Here is a 22,129-nt window from a genome sequence, read left to right as displayed (position 1 = left end):
AATTTTAAAATATTCATTTGGCAATTCAGTTTGGCAGTGTACTTCATTTTATTTTATTTTATTTTACCATATTTGTGATCACTGTTGACTCTTACATCCTACTCCTTTCCTTTGAGTTCACTTTGCTGGGTCTATATCAACAATTACTTCTAGAAATTAATTTATTGACTCCTGGCATCTCTTGTTGTTGATGATAAGCTATCATTTTGGCCTTCTACTGTAGGAAACTCTTCTATTTTCAGTAGCTTTAAAATTTTTCTCCTTGTCTTTAATGTTTTGCTGCTCCATTTTCTTTTTATCCAGGTATATTTCTGTTTTACTTTCAAGTGTGGCATTTGGTGTTATTCTCATTCTGAGTCTTCAGTTCTTGATAAGTGTTCAGCCATCATCTTTTGCAATATTGCTTTCCCACTATTCTTATACCATTTTCTTCAAAACTCCTATGAAATGAATGGTAGAGCCTCTCATTCTATCTTCCAACTGTTCCTTTATATCTTTCATGTCTCTGTACTGTATTATAGATGAATATCTCATTATCTTGCAATTCATTAATTCTCTCTTTGACCTTGCCCAATCTAGAGTTTATTCTATCAATTGAATGTATTTCAAAGACAATATTTTTTCATTTCCAGAATTCTTTTATTTCCCACTATCTCGTCTTTCCATTTGGTTTTGTTTTTGTCTTATATCATCTTGTTTTTTCTAATTCCTTCCTTTATCTTTTCAGTATCATAAACATACTTATTTTAAAGCTGTTTTTAAATTGCTCTGTTATTTTTATTTCATTTGGAATAAATTCAACTCCCAACTGTTTTTTTTCCTCTCATATATTATAGAATTTTAGTGTGTATATTCTTTTTGAGTGAGATATTTTTATTTCTTTCCTCTCTTCCTTACCACTTTAGCCATTTCTCCCTATGTACAGTTTTATTGTTTCCTGTTCTTGGTCCCTGAGGGAACCAGGACTTCAAGCGATGATCTGAGGCTCCTGTCCTAGGTGCCATTCTGAATATTACAGAACCAGTCCTAAACTAGTGGGCAGCTGGTTCCAGGTCTTGGGTGGAAGATTATGTCTGCTTTTTCTTGCTTTTCCAGGAATGCAGATTCTTATAAGCCATTGCTCCAGGGAGCAGTTGGTCACAGCTTGTGTGCAGATTCCTTGCTTGAGCAGAGAAGCTTTGGATCTAGGCAGTGAATGTGACTCTGGTCTCCTGCTCTGAATGGGGTACTTTTAGTCACTGTTACAATATAGAATTCAGACTACCTTTTATCAGACCTGTAACCCAGGCAGGTAAGCAGCTTCATTCCTACTAACTGCCTTGTGATTCTGTTGTGTTTCTGGTGTATGTATATATTTATCTTTTTTTCTGAAGGTGGTTATTTCTTTTTAATTTATTCTATTTAAATGTGGTGGTGCTGAAGTCTCAAAATGTAAATTTACAATGTCAAATTGCTCCAATATTCAATTTTCAAAACATTCATTTTTTATTAACATGATAATCCAAAAATTCTACAATGTTCAGCAATCATAATACTGATTTTTCTCTTTGTTTTCACCAGCAAACAAAGAAAAAGGTGATTATGTCTTATTGACAGATTATCTTATATAAGCCTGGGTAATTGAAAGTAAATGGCCCCAAATGACAAATTCCAATTTACTTTTTTATAATATGAAAACAAAGAGTTAAAAAGCAGCCGCAGTTCAGTGGTCCTGTCTATTATTATCTGTATTAGAATTTAAAAGTTCTGCAGTTCTTTTTTTTTTTTTTTACCTAATCTTAATCAGAGAGAAATCCAGGTATTTGTGTATACATTTACTAAGTTTTCAAGGGATGAAACTGAAAAGTATAATAGATTCGACAGAGGGGAGTCATAATTTTAGAATTATTTTTTAAATCATCATTGAAGAAAGCTTTATCGCATTCTTCCAAGTCTATTATTTCTCAAAAGAAGATTTATACGTATTCTGTTTTTGAAGGCTGCCTTACCTGGGACTCCATCTTATTTACCCATGCATGTTGCTGGCTTGTAAATGTTATTATGCACAAGAGTTGAATATAAATGTACCACACTCTATATAACATATGAATTCCTGAAAATGTATGCATATCTTATATTTCAAAGAATCAAATTGCATTTTCCTTTTGAAGTATAATATAATTTCAAAAATACGTTCCTAGAAGAAAAGAAAACATGACCTGAAACACCGTAAGAAAAAGCAGCATTAGGAGAGGGAACAGTCCATCATTATTCAAATGTCGTACTAAAAATACAACATCGCCCAATGTCAAGAACTATACTAATGGCCAGTGAAATGAGGATAGAATCTAATTTTGTTGGAGTGTCACTTGGAACTTTTAGACAAAAATATACATCAAAGATAGCTGCTTTGAAGACCTTTTCTGCTTTTCTCTCTCTAATGAAATAGGTAGAAATGACAGATTTTAGAGAGACCAAGGTTCAAATCTTGACTTCTCTTGTTACCTATGTGACCCTGGGCAAGTTAAGTCACCCATCTGAGACTCAGTTTCTTCACTTGTAAAACAGGGATAACAATAATTACTTTCTAGGCATAACGTGAACTGAAATTGCCTGGCATATAGTAGGAACTCAAATGGTGACTTTGAGTTCAAAGTCTAGATTTGTACATTCAAACTCTAGATTTGTACATTCAAAGTCTTTGTAGTGTGTATCATACCATACCAGGAATACAAGGTTTAAGAAAAGAGAATATGGATAAAGAGAACTGGTGATTTGCAGATGGGAGGGGGATTGTGGGGCTGGGTGAAAAAGGTGAAGGGATTAAGAAGTACAAATTAGCAGTTACAAAATAATGACACGGATGTAGCATAGCATAGGGAATATAGTCAATAATATTGTAATAATTATGTATGGTGTCATTTGGGTACTAGACTAACAGGGGGATTACTTTGTAAATTATATAAATGTCTAACCACTATGCTGTACACATGAAACTAACATAATATTGAATGTCAACTCTAATTGAAAATAAAACTTCTAAGAGGAGCTGACTATACTTGTGGGAAGCTGTACCCTCCACCAAAAGAAATGTACCATAGGGGAGGAAGTACACATGTTAAGAAATATAGAAAACTGTTGAGTTAACATGGTAACTGTATTTCAGGTACTCATGTTGAATGACCTCTAAATGTATATTGAGTTAAAGAGATAAATCCAACCAGCTAATGTGAACTTGGCTGTGATGAGAAGGTGTTAAATAAACTTGACCTCGATACTTTATATTGAAGCTGAAAAGGGAATTGTCAATTTCTTAAGAGGAAAACCACCGTGTTATTTACAAGTAGGGCATTACGATCATTTTCTGAGGTAAATATCAAGGAAAAGCATGATTTTTAACAAAATCGAATGTCCTACAATACTATCAACATCAAAGCTTTAAATATTAAGTACTCTAAGACTTTCTAGGAACTTGTAAAACAACTTATATGATTGTTAAGGGAAAAAAGTCCCTGTAGTGTAGAGAAAGGGCTAAGGTATGAACATCCCAGCTGGTAAAGTGAGGAACTTCTTGATAATGTTGCACATGGCAAGCCTTTTCAGCCATTTATTTACTAGATCTTCATAAAAAGTTTACATATTTCTAAATTTAAATGTCTTAAATGATAATAGATTAGCACAAGTAATATAGTAAACAGGAAATATTTAAAAGTATAGCTTATGAAAATAAAAAAATTAAATTTGGGACAATATTACTATTGTGTGTACTATAGCTTTTGGAATTATTCAGAAAAGTGGTACAGTAGGCATAATAATGGCTTCTCAAAGATGTCCATGTTCTAATTCCTGGAACCTGTGAATATGTTACCTAACGTGGTAAAAGGACTATGCAGATATGATTAAGGATTTTCAGATGGGAAGATTATCCCAGATCATCTGGTGGACCCAATATAATATAGGTCCTTGTAAAAGGAGACAGGGCTGTAATAGCCAGAGAAAAGATATTTGAAGGCGCTATGCTGGGGACTTTGAAGGTGGAAGAAAAGGCCACAAGCCACGAAATAAAAGCAGCCTCTACAAAGTGGAAAAGGCAAGAAAATAAATTCTTTCCGAGAGCCTCCAAAGGGTACACAGCCCCGTGATCCATCTAGATTTCTGATTTCCAGAACTATAAGCTAATAAATTTGTGTTGTTTTAGCCACTAAGTTTGTGGTAATTTGCTACATCAGTTGGAAACTAATGTAAGTGACCAAGATGGTAAACTCAACTGTGGCTAGAAAGAGTGAAATATACATTAACTCTAAGACATATATTTACTTTTAAATAATGTAAAAAATTATAACATATTCTTTAAAAATTATAATTTACTCAATCTTATTCAGGTTTAAAAGCCAAAAGTTTAAAGAAAATACACAAGGATAACATATTGACACCATAGAAACTTTCTTACAAGTGTAAAAGTGTTTTCTCTCCCTGTACGTGGTATCTAAAAAAACCTAATATTCTTGAAAAACAACCACAAGACAAGCTTTTGGCTTTTATCACAGATATGTGAATCTACTCTGACCTTGTAAAAAATATATTTTTTTTTCTGTAAATCTCAACCTCTTATAATGGAAACTGGGAAGATCAATAAAATCAACCAACTGTGAAAATAAAGTCCATAGGATAGAGTGAAAAACTGATAGAGGGAATGATATATAATAGTATAAATAATTACAAGGAGATTAGATCTTGTACAATATTTATATGTGAATCATGGAATGCCCCTGACTTTTGCCCCTCATATTCTGTCCTGTTTAATTCTCATTGATATAAGGGCATAAAGCTAATCCTGAGCAGAATATTCTCAATCAGGTTCAATGGAAGAAATATTGATTCCACTTGAAAGTTCTTTTCTGCAGGGCATAGTATTATGGGTAATTATGACAATTATCTTCAGATTTTCTCAAAGATTAAATAATTAATAAATAATCTGCTTAGGCATCTAAACTGAAAAATAGCCTGCGTCTTACTATTATATTGTCTTTTTGGCATTGTACTATTAAGTTAAATAAAAGCAAAACAAATATTTGCTTTTCCAGGAATTGTATCCACTGAGTTTGAAAAGCATGTGTACATGCACGCACACACACACACACACACACACACACACACACACACGCCAACTCACAGTTTAACCACTCATAAGTGGGGCATACTAAATAAGTCCCTAAGCCAATGAAAACTTGTCTCCATTCTTTTTCTTAAAACATATGTTTTTGCCCAAATATAACGACATACTTATTTTCTTGCTTTCCTGCCACTCATATATTACAATTAAAATGTTATGCCTAATGTGCTCTCGAAATTAGAAAATACTGAAACAGATATTCTTTCTCTTTTAATAGGTATGAACCATTGAATGGTTCACCTATAGCAGCATTACATTTGGATGCTATACTCATATAGACCTAGAACAAAAATCAGACCAAATCAAACCAAACAATCCATCAACCAACCAAAAGCCAAGCCAGGGTTACTTTTAAATGCTTGTTTACTTGACAGTGAGAGGGGGCTCACAGATGGGCAGTGCCAGAGCTTAGAGACAAGCCATAGGTTTGTAAGGGGATCCCTTATAGACCAGTCACCTCCCTTATTAAGGTAACCCTTCGGCTGGTCAGACAGGAGTCCAGATTTTTAAGGTGGCAGCTTCCCGTTAGACTTCTTTATTCTTCTTCTAGTTCTTGTGACCCCAGAGCTTTTAACTCTTCCTCCACAAATGGGAACTGTTGTTCTGCTTGGTGCCCCCAAGAGTCTATGGCTCTTTTTATTGTTCTTGACAGTAAACTAACTCCTCAAAACCAAGGCAAAGATATTCAGGCTCAGGACTGAGTTTTCCACCATGCAAAACAAACCAGGAAACTCATGTTCAGTTACAACAGTGCTGTAGTGGATTTCCTATACTATTGCTAATTATAATTTGTACTTTTACAGCATTATTCTATGTAGAATAGCCACAGTAAGACAGAAGTCCTCTAAGTTCTTCTAATAGCCCTTCTTAGCAGTCCGTTTCATATTTTTCTGTTTGTACATTTGAAGGGCTAACCTAACATTATGCCTTTGAGAGCTCCATCTCAAATTATCTTAAAGTCCTAATAATCTTTTGGCCATCATAAAGTTTATTTGTCTATACAAAAATAAACTTATTTTGTTTTCCATATTTGTTAAGGTGGCTAGAAACTGGGAGGGTATATGCCCTTGAAAGTTGCCAGATTAAATACAGGACACAGTAAATTATTTTGCTTTTTGAATAAATAATGGATAGTTTTTTTAGTATAAGTAGATCCTACGTTCCATATATTGCATGGAACCTACTTATACTAACAAATTATCCATTGTTTATCTGAAATGCAAATTTTACCAAGTGTCTATTTTTGTTTCTCAAATCTGTCAACCATCACGCTCTTGCTTCTCACAGGACACCTAAGGAACCCAATCCTGGGAAGGAATATTGCAAGTAGAAGAATGAGGAAAGTGTGGTCTTGTAAATATGAAGTCTCCAACTTCAGATTTACATCAATGTCCAAATTTTGATAACCAATGCTAATCTAGTGATTTAGTCTTACTTTAACGATCCGAAACAAGGCTGAAATTTTTACAAGCTTAGGAAATAATGCAAAAAAAAAAAAAAATTAGCCATGTTATTTATCCTTCCACTAAAGGTTTTAGAAATCTCATATCCTTGTGTAGTTTCTCAGCTACTATGCACAAATTCTTTACTTCTAGTTCAGGTAAGGAAAAGAACTATGGCTTTCTACCCTGAAGATTATATTCTGATCCAAAATGTATGTGCTCTGAGTGGTTTCCCCAGAAGTGGGGGTGAATTTGACAAATCACTAAATAACCAGTTTTAGAACCAGTTACTGTTCTTGAGAATTTAAGCTTCTTTCCACTAAAAATCCATGTAATTTTTAGTTCTTGATTTTTTTTTTTTTACATTACAGCAGAGCAACAACCTTTAAATGACAGCTCATAATTTTTATTGTTTTTATTGGTCTATGAAAACTAAAAAAATAATGACAATGTAGTAAGATTTTTATAAAGGCTAAGTGTTTTCAATTTAAGAAACAGCTCTTTATTCTCAGAGATTATGTTCTTTTAATCTTTATTGTAAAACTTCTTTTTCTGAAATTATGGTAATACTGATTAGGAAGATTTTTTTAATGCCCCTACATAGAAAATTGTTTGGCAAACTTATTGCCTCCCAAATTTTGTTAAAATTGTACTTGTCTGTAAATCTGAAAGTATGGACATCATGCAGCATGCCTTCAATGTCTGTTTCAGAAATACCACTTCATGTCTAGCAATATTAAACAATTTTACTTCTGATCCCTATATCTCCATTTTGGCTGTGGAAAGAGAATTGGACTCAAAGAAATATTCTTGGCTGGAAATATGTTGGTGGAATTTTTCTATTATAAAGTTCAGAAAACATGTTTTAGGTTTTTTCTTTCCTATGAGAAGATCTGAATTATATGCTTGATCTCTAGCACAGTGTCACTTGACAGAATTTTAACATCGTTGTTTTGGTAAGTCAGCAGTAACATATGCACTCTATAAACGCCAAACAGAAAATGCAACACATTCAGCATTCTATAAACCAAAGCAAATAATTCAGCATTCCAGACATTGGAAATGTCTATAACATAGCTCAGCTCATTCCCACCTGGAACAAAGAAATTACTATTTCTTTGCAATTTTTACGGTGAACATGGATTAGGAAAGCTCAAGAATATTTTCTTGCTTTTTTCACAAGAAGGGCTTTTGGCAAACATCCTGGAAGAAATCATGTAATATATATACACATATTACAATTTTCACATTTTAAAAAATAGAATATTTAGACATGTACTAGTACTTTGCAAAAAATCTCATCTGATTGAATATTTTAAAATTCATTTTAATCCCCAAATGTACCTCCAAAGTATATATTACTATCCACAATATAGAAAAGCATAGAGACGCTGAGTGTAAGTTAAGCAGTTCGGACAAAGTTACAGAGCTAACGAGTGATGCCATCAAAGGCAGGGGCAAGTGAATCAGCCTGTGCTCTTGTCACTATATCAAGTTGTGCAGTTATATCTTCTAGTTGATTCTGAAAGTAGGAATGACTCTCATCTATTGCAGGTTATTTAACTATGGCACAGACAAAATATGTCCATGATCCTTGTTAAGCTAATCAATAATACTTGGAAGTACCCTTATGTAGCCTTGGTTTGGTTCAAGATTTTGATGGAGATATACAGTTTAAAAGCATTTAATGCACAAAGTCACTCACTTCTGGCTCAGGATGACAAACTGTAACCCACCAGCTGTTTCACAGCATGCATTTCAATGCAACTTACAGCCAATGAGCAATAAAAAAGAGAAAAACCACATCTGTGACCCAATTTTTCTTTAGTTACTAGTCATTTATATCAGGAGCAGAATTGGATGGAACCTAAGAAAGTAGTCCTTGGTCACTTCAATTTTCTCACTTAAAATAAAAGCATCTGTTTTTGAGTCCCATCATGGGAACAAGATGACTAAGAAAATATGAAAATAAGAAAATATGAGAAAGCACATAAACTGCCCAACATAATGACTGGTAATGCCCTAAATTGAAACAAAAAATACACAAAAGATACAGATCAGAAACATCTTGTGGCTTCTGCTACAATGTCCTTTTCCTAATAGCGCTTGGCCACTGTCAGACGGTTCCGTCAGTATTTCACATAGCACCGTCAACATCAAACTTGTTTGATGCAGTAGTTAGACCAGTAGAATCCCCCAAACCAAACCAAACCAAAAAAATCCCCCAAACTGGGATTTCCAGCTGTATGATTTAAATATTCGTATTGTTATTTTTATTGATGCATTTTTTTGTTTCTATTCTTAATTCCTTACTCTATCCAAAAAGTTTCTATAAGGCAAGTCTTTAATAAAATATCATGCTGTCTAGGAAAAGACGGTGTTGGCCACAATGAAGAGGATGAAGTAACTTAAGAGTGGATGATAAGTCTGTGTGTGTTCACGATTAATACAAATTTTTAATTTGATCCTTATAGGTATTTTATTAAATTGGTGTTATCTCTTCTTTGGCTTCACTGACTCAATATCAGGAAGAGAAGACATGTGCTTATTAAGGGAACTTGGAAGTCATGGTCTCCCCTGAATGGATGGGGAATAAGGGACAGACCTTGACTGAAGCACTAGCTCTATCCCTTATTAGCTATGGGATCTTGGGCAAGTTCCTCATGAATCATTTTTCTTGTTTGTGCCACAGTGGAAGACAATTGATGTTTGTTGTGTAGTTATTTCTTCACGGATAACAAAAAAGTCACTAGAAGAACTACGACATGGCCTCCTCTTGTTTTAATGAACTGTAAGAAATACTTCAGAGCTCTCTCACAAAAGTGAATCAGCTAAGCAGCCTGGCCTCCTCCTCTGCTCTGCTCTATACGAGAAGCAGCAGTATGGTGGTTTTAATACAACTTAACTGTCTATGTGAATTATAATCTCTATATGTGTGTGGTGCACATCTCCAAATATATTATCAAGTATATTAAAGTTTGAGTAGCAGGTGAAAAGTTACACATAAATTTATTCCTGAGAAATAAGCAATTCATTGCAATGTGCTCCTTTTTGAAGCATGCATAGGAATGTGAGATTCACATTCCACAAAGCTATTATTGATGGAAAACGTTAAAACAGAATGAAAAAATATAAAAATTATAGCAAATGTTATAGATTCTCTTCAAGTACAGTCATATGTCACTTAATGGTGGGGATATGTTCTGAGAAATGCAATATTAGGTGATTTCATCATTGTGCAAACGTCATAAAGTGCACTTACCCAAATCAAGGTGGTGTAGCCTACTACATGCCTAGGCTACATGGTATAAAACCTATTGTTCCTAGGCTACAAACTTGTATAGCAGGTTACTGTACAAAAAACTGTAGACAACTGTAATACAGTGGTAAATATTTGTGTATCTACTCACATCCAAATATAGTGAAAATATAATAAAAAAGATAAAAAATGGCACACCTGTATAGGACACTTACCGTGAATTGAACTTGCAGGGCTGGAGGTTGCTCTAGGTGAGTCAGTGAGGGAGTAGTGAGTGAATGTGAAGGCCAAGGACACTATCGTCTACTCCTGTAGACTTTTTAAACACTGTACACTTAGGCTACACTAAATTTATAAAACACAAGAATAAATCAAGCACATGAGAAAATGATGCATTCAAGAGATGTAAACATGAAGTGTATTATGAGGCTGCCAGCCTAACATGGATACTGTTTTACAATAAACTTTTGTTTTGTAAGTAGAAAGAGTACTCTAAAATAACAATTAAAAGCATAGTATAGAGTAAATATATAAACCAATAACATAGTCCTTTAATATCCATCAAGTATTATGTAGTATACATAATTGTATGTGCCATATTTTGATAGGGCTATCAGTGCCGTAGGTTTGTTCACACCAGCATCACCACAAACACCTAGGTAATGCGTTCCACTATGACATTAGGACGGCTATGATGTCACTAGGAGATAAGAGTTTTTGGCTACATTATAATATTATAGGGCCACCATTGTACACATGATTTGTCATTGACTGAAACATTGTGCAATACATGACTTTATTATATTAATATATTGGGAGTAAGAACCATATCGATCCAATCACCTTTTCTTTTTTTTTTTAAAAATAAGAACTCTGTGCACATGTATATTTTCTTATAATTTATTCGTTATCTCACCTTACATATGCCCATGCCCAGGGCACACGTAAGGTAAAATATTTGCGTGCCTTGCCAGGGATGACCCTAAATTGTTTATAAGAAAAGTGCAATACAAAATCACACGTCAAATGCTGAGATTCTATTCCAACCTGGGGGAATCCAGAGTAAAGCCATTAGGCTTTTCTTTAGCATACCAGTGAGAAGGCCAGACTTCCATGAAGGAGACATCAGAGACAACTGTGTACCTGAAATTCTAATAGAGCTCAGAAATCTGGGCTTTATCCAATCATCTGAAGGGCTGTACCTAGATGGGCAATGCTTAAATACGTGTGATGATGTTGAAAATATATGGTACTTCAAAATACCCTGTTTCATGGAAAAACAATATGCCATATTCCAAATTCTGAATATAGCTAACATTAAATAAAATTGTGTGGATTAACAGTTGCAATGAGAGAGAGCTCATTTTGCGCTGCCCTTGTCGATCTGGCAACTGCTAACATTCCTCTAAAATGCAGCTCAGTGATTGCCTTGGCGTTATCGCATTGTTTTATATATGTTTACATCTGATGCCCCCCAGCCCCTGCCAAAAGCAAGTAAAGTCAGCAAAGGTGCCTACTTTGCTGTTTGATGTCCACAGGCAGATGGTGCTGAGTAGACGCTTGTGGAATCATGAGGAAATATGTACAGTGGGCCTCAGACAATATAGGTGGGGCTCACTGAAGAATGACCCACAAAAAACAAGTGAAAGAGTAAGAGTAACTGAAGAGTGAGCCAAGGGTGTTTGGGCTTAAAATTCAAGAGAAATGCTAGGACATGCTTTAGTTTGTACAGACCCTCACTTTGAAGAATAAATCACTTTCCCCCCCGCAAATAATTTATAACACTTATTGAAAAAGAAAACAGATTTGCAAAGAATCTACTTTGTGGCTCTGACACAGAAGTTGCAGATACCACTAAAGATTTCCCTTGTTCACAGTATTAGGTTAAAACAAATAGACCAATGGTAGTTGCTACAAAAGTTCAGTGTAAATAAACCAGCAATGGGAAGCCATGTGGGGTTTCCTCACATTTTACTAAGAAGAATGAAGAAAGCAAAAGGACAAAGTCCCCCTCGGAACCTTGACTTAAGGTGACATGCCCATTATCTAAACTGACGCTACTATTTGGGGAAGACCGTGTTTTTTTTTTTTTTTTTTAAATGAATTAGTTGAAAGCAAGTCTTTCTTCTGGAGTCTAAAGTTCTACATGTGTGATTAACTCCTTCAAGGCACCTTTGAAGTATAATTGTGTTATCACACATATAATAGTATAAAATTATCTCTGCTTATGACAAACAGGATAAAGCTACCATCTCTGAAGTACAACCTATATGAACCTAAGACTTCACTTTTTGAGTCCTTGTCATTCATAATGCTATGTCACATTTCAGCAGTCAGACTGGCTCCATGCCTCTACCTTCAATCTTCGTACGTTGCTTGGTAACTTAGGGACTCAGCAACTAAATAAATGGCTTTGCATTTTGGAAGGTGACAAAACTTTAACGAACTAAAAGAGAGGTAGAGTGGAGGTTAGAAATGATCAATGCTTGAGAAATTTGTCCTAGCGTACCAGTCCTCCAATCTTCCAGAGAAGAGAAGATGCTGACAGGCATAAGAAGAAACCACTGCTTCCCCCTCATACTTGCTGAGAGTACCCTGTCCTCTCCCAGTTTATGAGGGCTTTCACTTAGCCCTGTAGACTTTACATGTGTTTCCTACAGCCAGCATCAGAAGATCAAATCTTCCTAGTCTGTCCTCTGGAGATGAGGAAAAAATGTTCAGACGAGAGAATTTCAAACACATCAAAGAATTCATATCTGTGTCAGTGACTCTCCCCAAGGAAAAAAAGAAAAACCTGTCATATGGCATATGAACAGTCAATACATACAAGAGAAGAACTGCACGGAATTGTTGATACTTAACTGATATTCCTACTTGAACTGGTATTAAAGAAAGTGTAGTTAAATGGGAGTCAGGCAGACTTGCTCCCAATCCTCTGATCTTGGTAAAATCTTTCAAAATCAGTTTTCCCAGTGACTGGGTTGGGCCAGATGCAGAGTACCCTAGAGGCCTGGTGAGTAACCAGGGTTCCATCATTTTTCCCATTCATTGAAACAGCCTCACTTTCATTTCTTTAATATAATAAAGTTCTGATAAACAAAAACAAACAAACAAACAAGCAAAAAGCGAGTTGATTTTAAAGTTCCTGGTGACTCCATCATTCTCCGGACAAAAAAAAAATTCTTAAGAGTTATCTTAATTATATACTTGATAAAACTAGGAAAGAAGTTAAAACTACCCATAATCTCTGACTCTCTGATATCACCTCCCTTTGTAAATGCTTATGGAATGTGCTGGCTAAAGTATTTCCAAAAATTCCTGCAAAATCCCAGGGGGCACCATTCATACCAAAGATGTCAACAGTGTTCCCTAGGGTGTAATACTCAGTGGCCCTGAGGAAGGTGCTTTTAGAGCATAGTGAGCCAGTGTTTGAATCTCATCTCTGCCACTTACTAGCTATATGACCCTTGGCAAGCTATTTAATAATCTCTCTGATCCTATTTCCTTCTCTATAAAATGGAGATAATAAATTGTATTTCCAAAGGCTGCTATAAAAGCTAAATGAGATAACATGTAAAGAACCTGGTATAAGGTGGCACACCAACACCAATATTAGTTCCCTAAAATCACAAAAACTATCACATTTCACAGTACAGAAAATAATTGTATCTAGGACTTGTGGCCCATACAGTAAGAAGAGACCGTGAAATTGGAAACAGATCTCATCTGAAGATAAGAAAATGAAGATCAGAAGATGAGGTAGGTGTCCCCAAAATTAAAAAGGTCAGAATGCAGTGACCTGAAAACTACATAATTTTTAAGTCTCAGAATTATGATAACTGGCATAAAGGAAGACTAATCAGCATGCTAATTAATTAGAGTGTGTGGTACAACCGTTATCAAAGATAAGTGACTGTTTAAATAAGACGGACTGCACTCATTAAGGACATATGTGCTGCCAACAAATCACAATGTGTTAATTTGAACTTTTTTGCCTTCCTTAGGAATCCAGGACCAGTCAATATTTAACTGCACCAAAGCTTTCATTTGATTCTTAAATTAAAAAGTAACCTACACAATAAAGCTATGCCTTATGAATTTTAGATTCTGAAAATGATAGAATTAAAAGGGATTTTAGATAACCTCCTCCTGTTACACTTGGGAAAACTGAGATCTAAAATGGATGACAGACACACCTACCATCACAAAAGAAAGAGTCAATTCTGACACTTCATTTATTCTTTTTCTTACCACAGGAAGTCAATCTTTAGCTTTATGTGACACACACAGCAACAATTTAATATTAGATATATGGATTCCTGTCTCAACTCTGTATAATTTGGGGTTTGTAGGGCACTGGAAGACATGTGAAGACTGGGCCAATAGCTGAGAGAAGCAGCCAAGTGGGACCGTGTAGGGAGGTCTGAGGATATTCAAAAAGGTAAATGAAGAGCATACTGAAAGGCTGTTATGGATCTGCCAGTCTGAGATCTGGGATTTGTGTTGTGGCGAATAGATGTGGCTGTGGAGAAGCGACATCTGGAACTATTCTCCATATCCAGATGTACCACAGTGACTAGCGCATACTTGGTACTTAGTATTCATTTGTTGTATGATTACATGATAAAACAAGAGTGAGTAAAAGAATGAAAGGACCTGTTCTGAGAGAAGAAATGAAAGCTCAGGGGCAACACAGAAGAGCAACTGCCTAGTGCCGTCCCTTAGGGGAGGAGGAAAAGAAGAGTCACCAAAGCTCTCCTGAACCTTGGCAGGAGGGAATGGCTTGTTTCCTTTGCAAGGGCAATGGAGAGAGTCTGTGGTCCCCTTGCTTCCAGCTCATGTTCCCATTCTGAGGAAATGTGATAGTTCCTATGGCACTGTTTGTTTCTGGCCCCTCTGCACTTGAGATGGAACGTGGGGGAAGTGAAGCACTTGAGAGGAGTCTGGCTCCAAGGGCAATGGAAAGTTCAAATCCATAACGTCATGTTATTTTTAGTGGAGACTCTGCGCTTAAGCGCTAGCCAAGCAAGCTACAGACCATACTGACACCGATGGGAAAAATGTTTCACTTTCCATTTTCATGCAGCCTTCTGTGGTCCTGAGCCTGGTGTGCTTCAACCTTTTGTCAAGTCTGTCAAACTTAAAGTGGACTTTGAAAGCAGGATTTATTTGAAGAGCATTGATGGCAGAGACATGATCAAAAGCTATATCTCATTATATTTTCTAAATAGTAAGGGGGTAGTGTTTGATAGTTTCTTTCCTTTTCACATCTCTGTCTAATGTTTCTCACTTTTATACCATAGGATGAGGTCACCTGGAAGAAAAAATGCACCATTCATCACCTCTTATATTCATCACTTTATTTTTCTAGGACTAAATAGAGAATCTATAAGATGACTCTACATCAATGCCTGAGAAAGACCTTTCGAGGTTCTTATGATATAAGCAACTTCCTGTTTAAGAGGAACACTAACATGGCAGTGTATAATAAGTGTTGGACAGTGTCTTCTCCAAACAACATCTAAAAGACTAGTGACAAAATGACAATGAGTACATCAGTTGCTAGAACAGAATAAGGGCATTCAGCCCCAAGTCCAAATGAAAGATATATACAGCTCGAAGAGAATATGTAATATTTCTAATGTGACCCTCATTTGACATTTGATTAAGAGAAAGTTGATATATTTTAAAAAATTTCTTTCAAAACCAGATCAGATCAGTGAAAAGACCAATGATATAAACACTCTTCTTCAACTCACAGAATGATTGGCGAGGCTTTTATATTTTCAGCACATTTTTCAATTCCCTAAAAAGAAATGTCGCCTACCTAAAAAAAAAATGTGTTAAGCGCCTTCTTAAATGTTTGTCATTATCTTGCCAATGCTGGTACTCACTCCAGCCTAGGCTGGCTTTTAGCACTCATCCTAACTCAGCTCTGTATGCCATTGAAGGAATAATTGTAAGACTAATTGCTATTTGAAAGAAGGGGGGTTACATCTCTAAGAATTTTTATATTAACATTTGTAGACTATCTTGAGAAATAAAAGGAAAGAGCAACCCAGAAAACAGCATTCTGCAACGAAATTATAAAAATGGTAGTAAAGAAACCAAACTGAAAGGTTTTCTAATAAAGGAACTGGTTTGTTCTCATAGTACAAATAATCTTAGCTAAGTGACTAGTCTTCTAAAAAGATCAGTTTTTGGATGAGAGTGAAAACACACCACTGTGTCTAGATTTAGCATACAGTGAACTCCCTTGAATGGTTCTTATGCTGTCTAGCTCTGAGTATTTAGAATTTTTTTTTTTTTTTTTGGTCGTTCTTTTGCAGAACACCTAACTTTTTATGTAAAAGTGGGTCTAAGGAAACAGGATGAAGTTATACAAATGCCCACTCACCTCCCATGATTTTGGATTGGCAGTTAATAAACTCTGGCTTCCTGTCTGTGAGGTACCTCTGACAGGTGTGGTGGAGGATCTGGAAGAAGGTGCATTTTTCTGAGGCTGTGCTGGCTACCCACTGGTCAAAAGCATTTTCAAACACCAAATCAAACTCTGCAGAATCCTGGAAAAGACAGTGAAATAACTACTGATTTCAATGTATAAAAACTGCTGCTTCTACCTATGCCCAACAAAAGACTCATAAAGGCTAAAACACCTTTCAAAACTTTGGTCCTAATCATAAGGCTCATCTTTATTAGCACTCAGGTACATGGAGAGTCCACCTTTCTCTGTTTATCAAGCAAAGCCTAAATCTTACAGTAGTTGAAGATGTCTCAAGGAAGCTAGTCTCACAGAAGTCTCTATAGCCGATCACACTTTGACTTGTGTCAGAATCCAGACTGCATACTGCTTTCCCAGTTACTTGGAACATAATTCCTTCAGGTTCTCAGCACTGAACTGTATTAATCGTGCCCCAACCTTTGGTAAGAAAAGATTCCCCCTCATTATTTTAGCATATAGTTACAATTTACATTTTATTTTTCCTCATTGTTGATGTTTCGTATGGTGAATGTGAGTAAAAGGGAATATACTTTGAATAAATAACTCTGCCATAAAATGTTTCTCATATTAAATCCAATAGAATCCTAATACATAACTTTTAAGGAGCCATTCATTCATTTTTTTTGGTAATTAAACTTTATCACTGATGGTATTAGGAAGTAAATGAAGCTTGGATGAACATGGTTTTTCATATTGACAACCATGGACATAATACTTGAACTCTGCTCTTTGCAATTTGCTAACAAAAATATTATTGGAGGTAGCATTTCTTCTATATGTATCCCCTTAAGTTTCCTGCATCAAACATGATGAAAAGATTTATAATCCTCCATAAGAAGGGCACAAAAATCAGAAAGTCTGAGTTACATAACTGAAGTAGAGAAATAGCTTTGTTAAAATGACTCAGACAACCACCACCACCACCAAGGGCAATGAAAGAGTCATGTGTGAAGGGAACGCCTGTGCTCAACACTGGACAAGTCACTCACCCGATTAGGATCGATGCCATTAACTTGGCGAAGCTGCTCAAGCATCCACTGTGATCTCCGCACGAACGACGTGGAGCCTTCAAACTGTTTGACCTTTGTAATGGACGCCTGTGTGGGTTTCTTGTTTGTCACTGCCAAGAAAAAGACCACTCAGATAAGTGGGTGTGCAGGTTGGTTTGTTTCCTCAGTCAGTGGTATTTCCATCTCACACCTACATGCATATGTCAATGAGAGCGAGAGCGAGGAGAAAAAATATATTTATATTTATATACATAGAAATATAGACATCTATCTATTGAAAGAGTGAATATGTGTGCCTTTGGTGAGGGGCGAACTCAAAAGAAAGGGAAGTTATAATCTCCACGTTCAAGCAGTTACAATACAATTCTAATTGTAAGGGCTGCTTCATTTGTTTTCATTTGTTCAAACTGAACGCAATCGAATAACACCAAGCACCTCTAATAGAGGCTACAAGTATACAATGACCAACTGCAGGGTTGATAGGAACCAGGTAGGGGTTATTGGGAAAGGCTGAATTTTAAAGCAAGAGGAAGTTACTGGCTCCCTTAGGGAACTGCAATGCATATTTCTAATTTTATAGTTCAGTGTAAATATTCCAGTTTTCACTAATATGGAGTAATAAATACCTCATTCCAAAAAATAAACAAGGAGTAATAAATACCTCATTCCAAAAAACAAACAAACAAACAAACAGAATTATTGGGCTTTAAAATATAGTCTAGTTTGTATTGTGTTTCTATCTGGTTATGACTGCATCTGGTAAGCCGGGTGCCCCCCGACATGAACCTGTGGAACCAGGACGGTTCTTCCCACCCCAGCTTCAGTCATGCTGAAGAGGGACAGTGTCACATGTCAGACAGAGGTCAGGCAGCAGCCAGTAGGAGAGAGTCAACTTGGAAGATTTCTATGACTGCTTACTTCCTAACTCAGAGCCTCAAGTGTAGAGAGGTAATTATTCAGAAGAATTGTAAGGTTTAATGCCAATGATGTTATTAAAGGAACTAGGAAAAGTGAAAAGCACTACTTGTCATAATGAATGCAATCCTAATAAGACTGTGCATCAATGGCACATTCTTTCTTTGTTTCAAATAATCCCACAGAGTCCACATTTTCAAATAACTATGCAGATGCTCAACAGATAGCAAAGGAATCCTTGAGGGATACACAGGCAGAAAGCACCTACCCCAGTCGTGGCTGGTGGTAGGAAGACTCGCCTTCACGCATTGCAGAGTTTATTGCATTAATGTGTCTGGGTTATGAAAGTAGGAACAAAAAGGAGAATGAGATGTGGGCATCTTGCTTTTAGGTCTGGTGAAAATCTCTGTGGTTCTAGGACTATTTTTACAACTTCAGTATAATCTTATCTCTCTGCTTTTAACCAGAATTTAGCAAATACAGATCTTTTTAAATTTCAAATCATGCTTAGGTTTATTACCCATTATTTGGCTCAAAGCTCCAGAACATTTCACACCAATTACATTTACTTTCATGGTTAAAAAGTCATCATTTCCACGATCAGAGGAAATTTTATAGTCTTCTATTCACAAATGGCCTCTCTGGCCTAAAACTCCAAGTATAAGCCTGTTAAGTCCCATTAGCAATAACCATTCCCCTAACTAAATTCAGGCAGTATCACCAGTCTGCCCAGGGCTCGGCCCATCCATTTAACTTAATTCATTTATTTTTTGTGTCTACTATGATACAAAAGGGAGCTCTAATATTTTTCTCTGATAGTCATGCATTGCTCTTATGTTTTAATGTTAAAGGAAATAACACACCTGGAATATATGCAGGTCCTAAAATGTGCTTAAAAGATTAAAGGATGCTTTTCAATAACAGGAAAACACGGGTTCCTGTATTAGACACCCATCCCTAAACACACAAAAAGGATTTCCTCCTTTGTTTATGTAAATCACACGACATTTAGGCAACCTAGGAAACATGAACGTTTTCCTTGTAACTTTAATTAAAGTTGTTATGAACTCCTATTTTCACTCCTGGCCCATTTATTTCCAAGCAGTTTACAGCATTATAAAATCTCGAATGTAATGAATGATTGCTGTAATTATTGGCATGTTTAGCATTGACATTTTAGGAAGGCAAGTTCCACTGGAATCTCGTCATTGAAATGAGAAAAGCAGGAACCCCACCCACATGACAAATGTCCCACGGAATTGCTCAACAGCGATAGCATTTCAAAGCAGTCATTTTTAATGATGGCAGTTACAACTCCCTCCATCCTTGCCTTTTCCCCCTATTGGTTTATTCCTTGCCCAGTTCTTGGAATCTGGGTAGTCTTCCTGGGCACTGAGCCCGGTTTGGTTTAATTTTTGTTTATTGTTATTATCTCCACCATCCCAGTTTCTATTTTGAAGCAGGTGCTCGAAAATTATATTATTATATACACATTATATAGAGTTAAATAAAGATTTTCTCCTCCTGAAGTCAAAACACTTACACAAACACACCACTGCCAGACTTTCTGAAGAAGTCATGTTTTAACTCCTTCCTCGTTTTGAGATTTTTTGGGTTCATAGCTGATAAAAAATAAGTGAGTCGAATTCCACATGTCTAGTGAAAAACAGTAATTCATCTTCTTCATCCAAAGGAAAGCTAATTGATAGTATATTTGAAAAATGCAACCTAAAAGACCTGGACCAGTGATATTACAGTGCTGTCTGTCCAATGACCTCCTATAATAGATTTCATATTCATTATTTTGAATAACTTTAAAGGCCAGATAACCAGGGCATTTCTGTCATATTTTCAACATTCACGAGGAAAAGGCAAATATATAGGCATTTAAAGGGGTGTGACTGGCAGGATACTCCAGGCCACCCAGAATCAGCCTGGTCCCTTGGTTCTCCACTCTGACCGCACCTTAGAATCACCTGGAAGATTTACAACAAATACGCCAAACTATGAATCAGAATCTCTGGGCGCGTGGCCCTGGAATCCATATTTTTATTCTCCTCAGTTGCTTCTGAGGCACATTGACTGCTGAGACTACTGAATTTGTGTTATTTACTCATTTAACAAATATATGAATAACATTTATTAAGTGGAAGACACAGAAGTAAGAATTGTGGGCAATTCTTTTTTTTTTTTTTTTGCTTCGAAGTATTTTATTGGAATTCTTTTGATACTACCAAATACTTATTTTAGGACAAAGTGTAGAAGTGAAAGCTAACTGATATCTAGGCAGTTTTTTGCTCCAATAAGTTGACAGCTGCTCACATAGGTGAGCAGAAATGCAGGAAATGCAGGAAGGATATTAAGTCCCTAGGATCTGCCTAACACCAGATAAGAGGGCATCCTTTGACAGCAAAATCTACAGTAGCCAGACAAAAAGACCATGACTTTTCTTGTCATAACCTTAAGTGGCAGAAACCGTTACCTAGGTATCCTAGCCATCTTAACAGCACTTCTCCAAGAGGAGTAACATTAGGCCTTCAGTCACTGGGTTAATGGTGAATCTCTGTGAAGGTGCATGCCCCTGGCTGGGCTTTCAGAGCTCATGTTTTACTCAAGGATAACACACCGGCGGACGTCTTAAAGCCCCTCCTGGCACTGTAGACTCGCCTAGGAGAATCTGGGGCCTGCCCGTGGGCAGCTGTGCAAAGACGGCCAGGATGCCGGGGCCCGTCACCCATCCCCTCATTTAGGAGTTGCACAGCAGCCACCAGAGCACTACAAGACATCCACAGTTAGCACCAAAGTCCCTTTCACAAAAAGTGTAGGCATTTCTAAGATCAAATAAGATGGTTCTGAATCAAGACTTTGGGCGGTAGGAGGATAAGAATGGTGTGAAACAGTATTAAAGTATAATAGGATAAATGACATAAGAGTCATCCGCGGTATTGGGGAGGGTGGGAGCTTCAAGGACCAAGGTAGAGTTGGGGAAAATCAGGCAGGCTTTTTGAAGCAGCCACATTCCAGGTAATATATCATTAGCCTTCATCTAGAATTCTATGATTTCCCCCAAACTGGCTTGGCCATTCAAACTGAAATTTGGAAGACTGAACCATCTTTCAAAAACTCCTCAATGACATTCCAAAGCATTAAGAATAAAGCACGAGCTGCTCACGGTGACTCGCAAAGTCCTGGATGACCTGGTCCTTGAGTACCTCTCCATTCTCATCTTGCTCTCCTCTTCTTTTAGTCCACCAAGCTCCAGCCATTTTTGCTCCTGGGAAATAGCAACCTCTTTCTACTTTTTGCAAATGCTGTTCCCTTCATAGAACTATTATGCCTCCCCCGCACCTCCGCCACTTTTAATAGTCGTCTCTTTTTCACTATTCAGATTTCAGCTTATATGTCAACTCCACGGAAAAACAAACAAACAAACAACAAAAACTTCTGTGATCATTTTATCTAAGTATGTTATTTGTTTCACCAAACTCTGTTAATTTCAAAACAGATTCATTTCAAGCCTGGATAAAATATTCATTTGCTTCTCTGACATATTCGTGAAGAACAAAAACCAGATGGCTATCTCGTTCGTTTAGTCCAAACATGCAAGACGTGGGTAAATCCCCGCACAGGTCTTCTAAGCTACACCTACCAGTTTGTGATGTAGGAGCCTATAAATGGACATAATAAAAAAATTACATTTTCCAGAGCATTTAAAACTTAAAAAAAATTCTTTTATATACCTTCTGGCACAGAGAGCACTGACTTGCCAAAGTAATACTGTTAATGAATGGAAAAACTGCAACTTAAAAATTGCACTAAAAGTCTACTGCTCTTCCCATTATAGCTTTT

At 36.4% G+C, this 22,129-nt stretch overlaps 1 protein-coding gene across 1 annotated transcript in view; it reads right to left on the bottom strand.

The window, feature by feature from the left end:
- Positions 1–22,129, bottom strand: part of STXBP6 (syntaxin binding protein 6) — a 170,480-nt gene that overhangs the window by 32,963 nt on the left and 115,388 nt on the right. Inside the window, exons 3-4 of the mRNA XM_011375944.2 lie at positions 17,345–17,475; positions 16,251–16,416 (exon numbers count right to left, since the gene is read on the bottom strand). Of these exons, the coding sequence (XP_011374246.1) occupies positions 16,251–16,416; positions 17,345–17,475 (297 nt within the window). The remainder of the gene's footprint in view (positions 1–16,250; positions 16,417–17,344; positions 17,476–22,129) is intronic.

The sequence above is a fragment of the Pteropus vampyrus genome, unplaced genomic scaffold (assembly GCF_000151845.1).
Source record: "Pteropus vampyrus isolate Shadow unplaced genomic scaffold, Pvam_2.0 Scaffold281, whole genome shotgun sequence".
NCBI lineage: Eukaryota > Metazoa > Chordata > Mammalia > Chiroptera > Pteropodidae > Pteropus > Pteropus vampyrus.
This window is presented reverse-complemented; position numbering and strand designations above follow the sequence as displayed.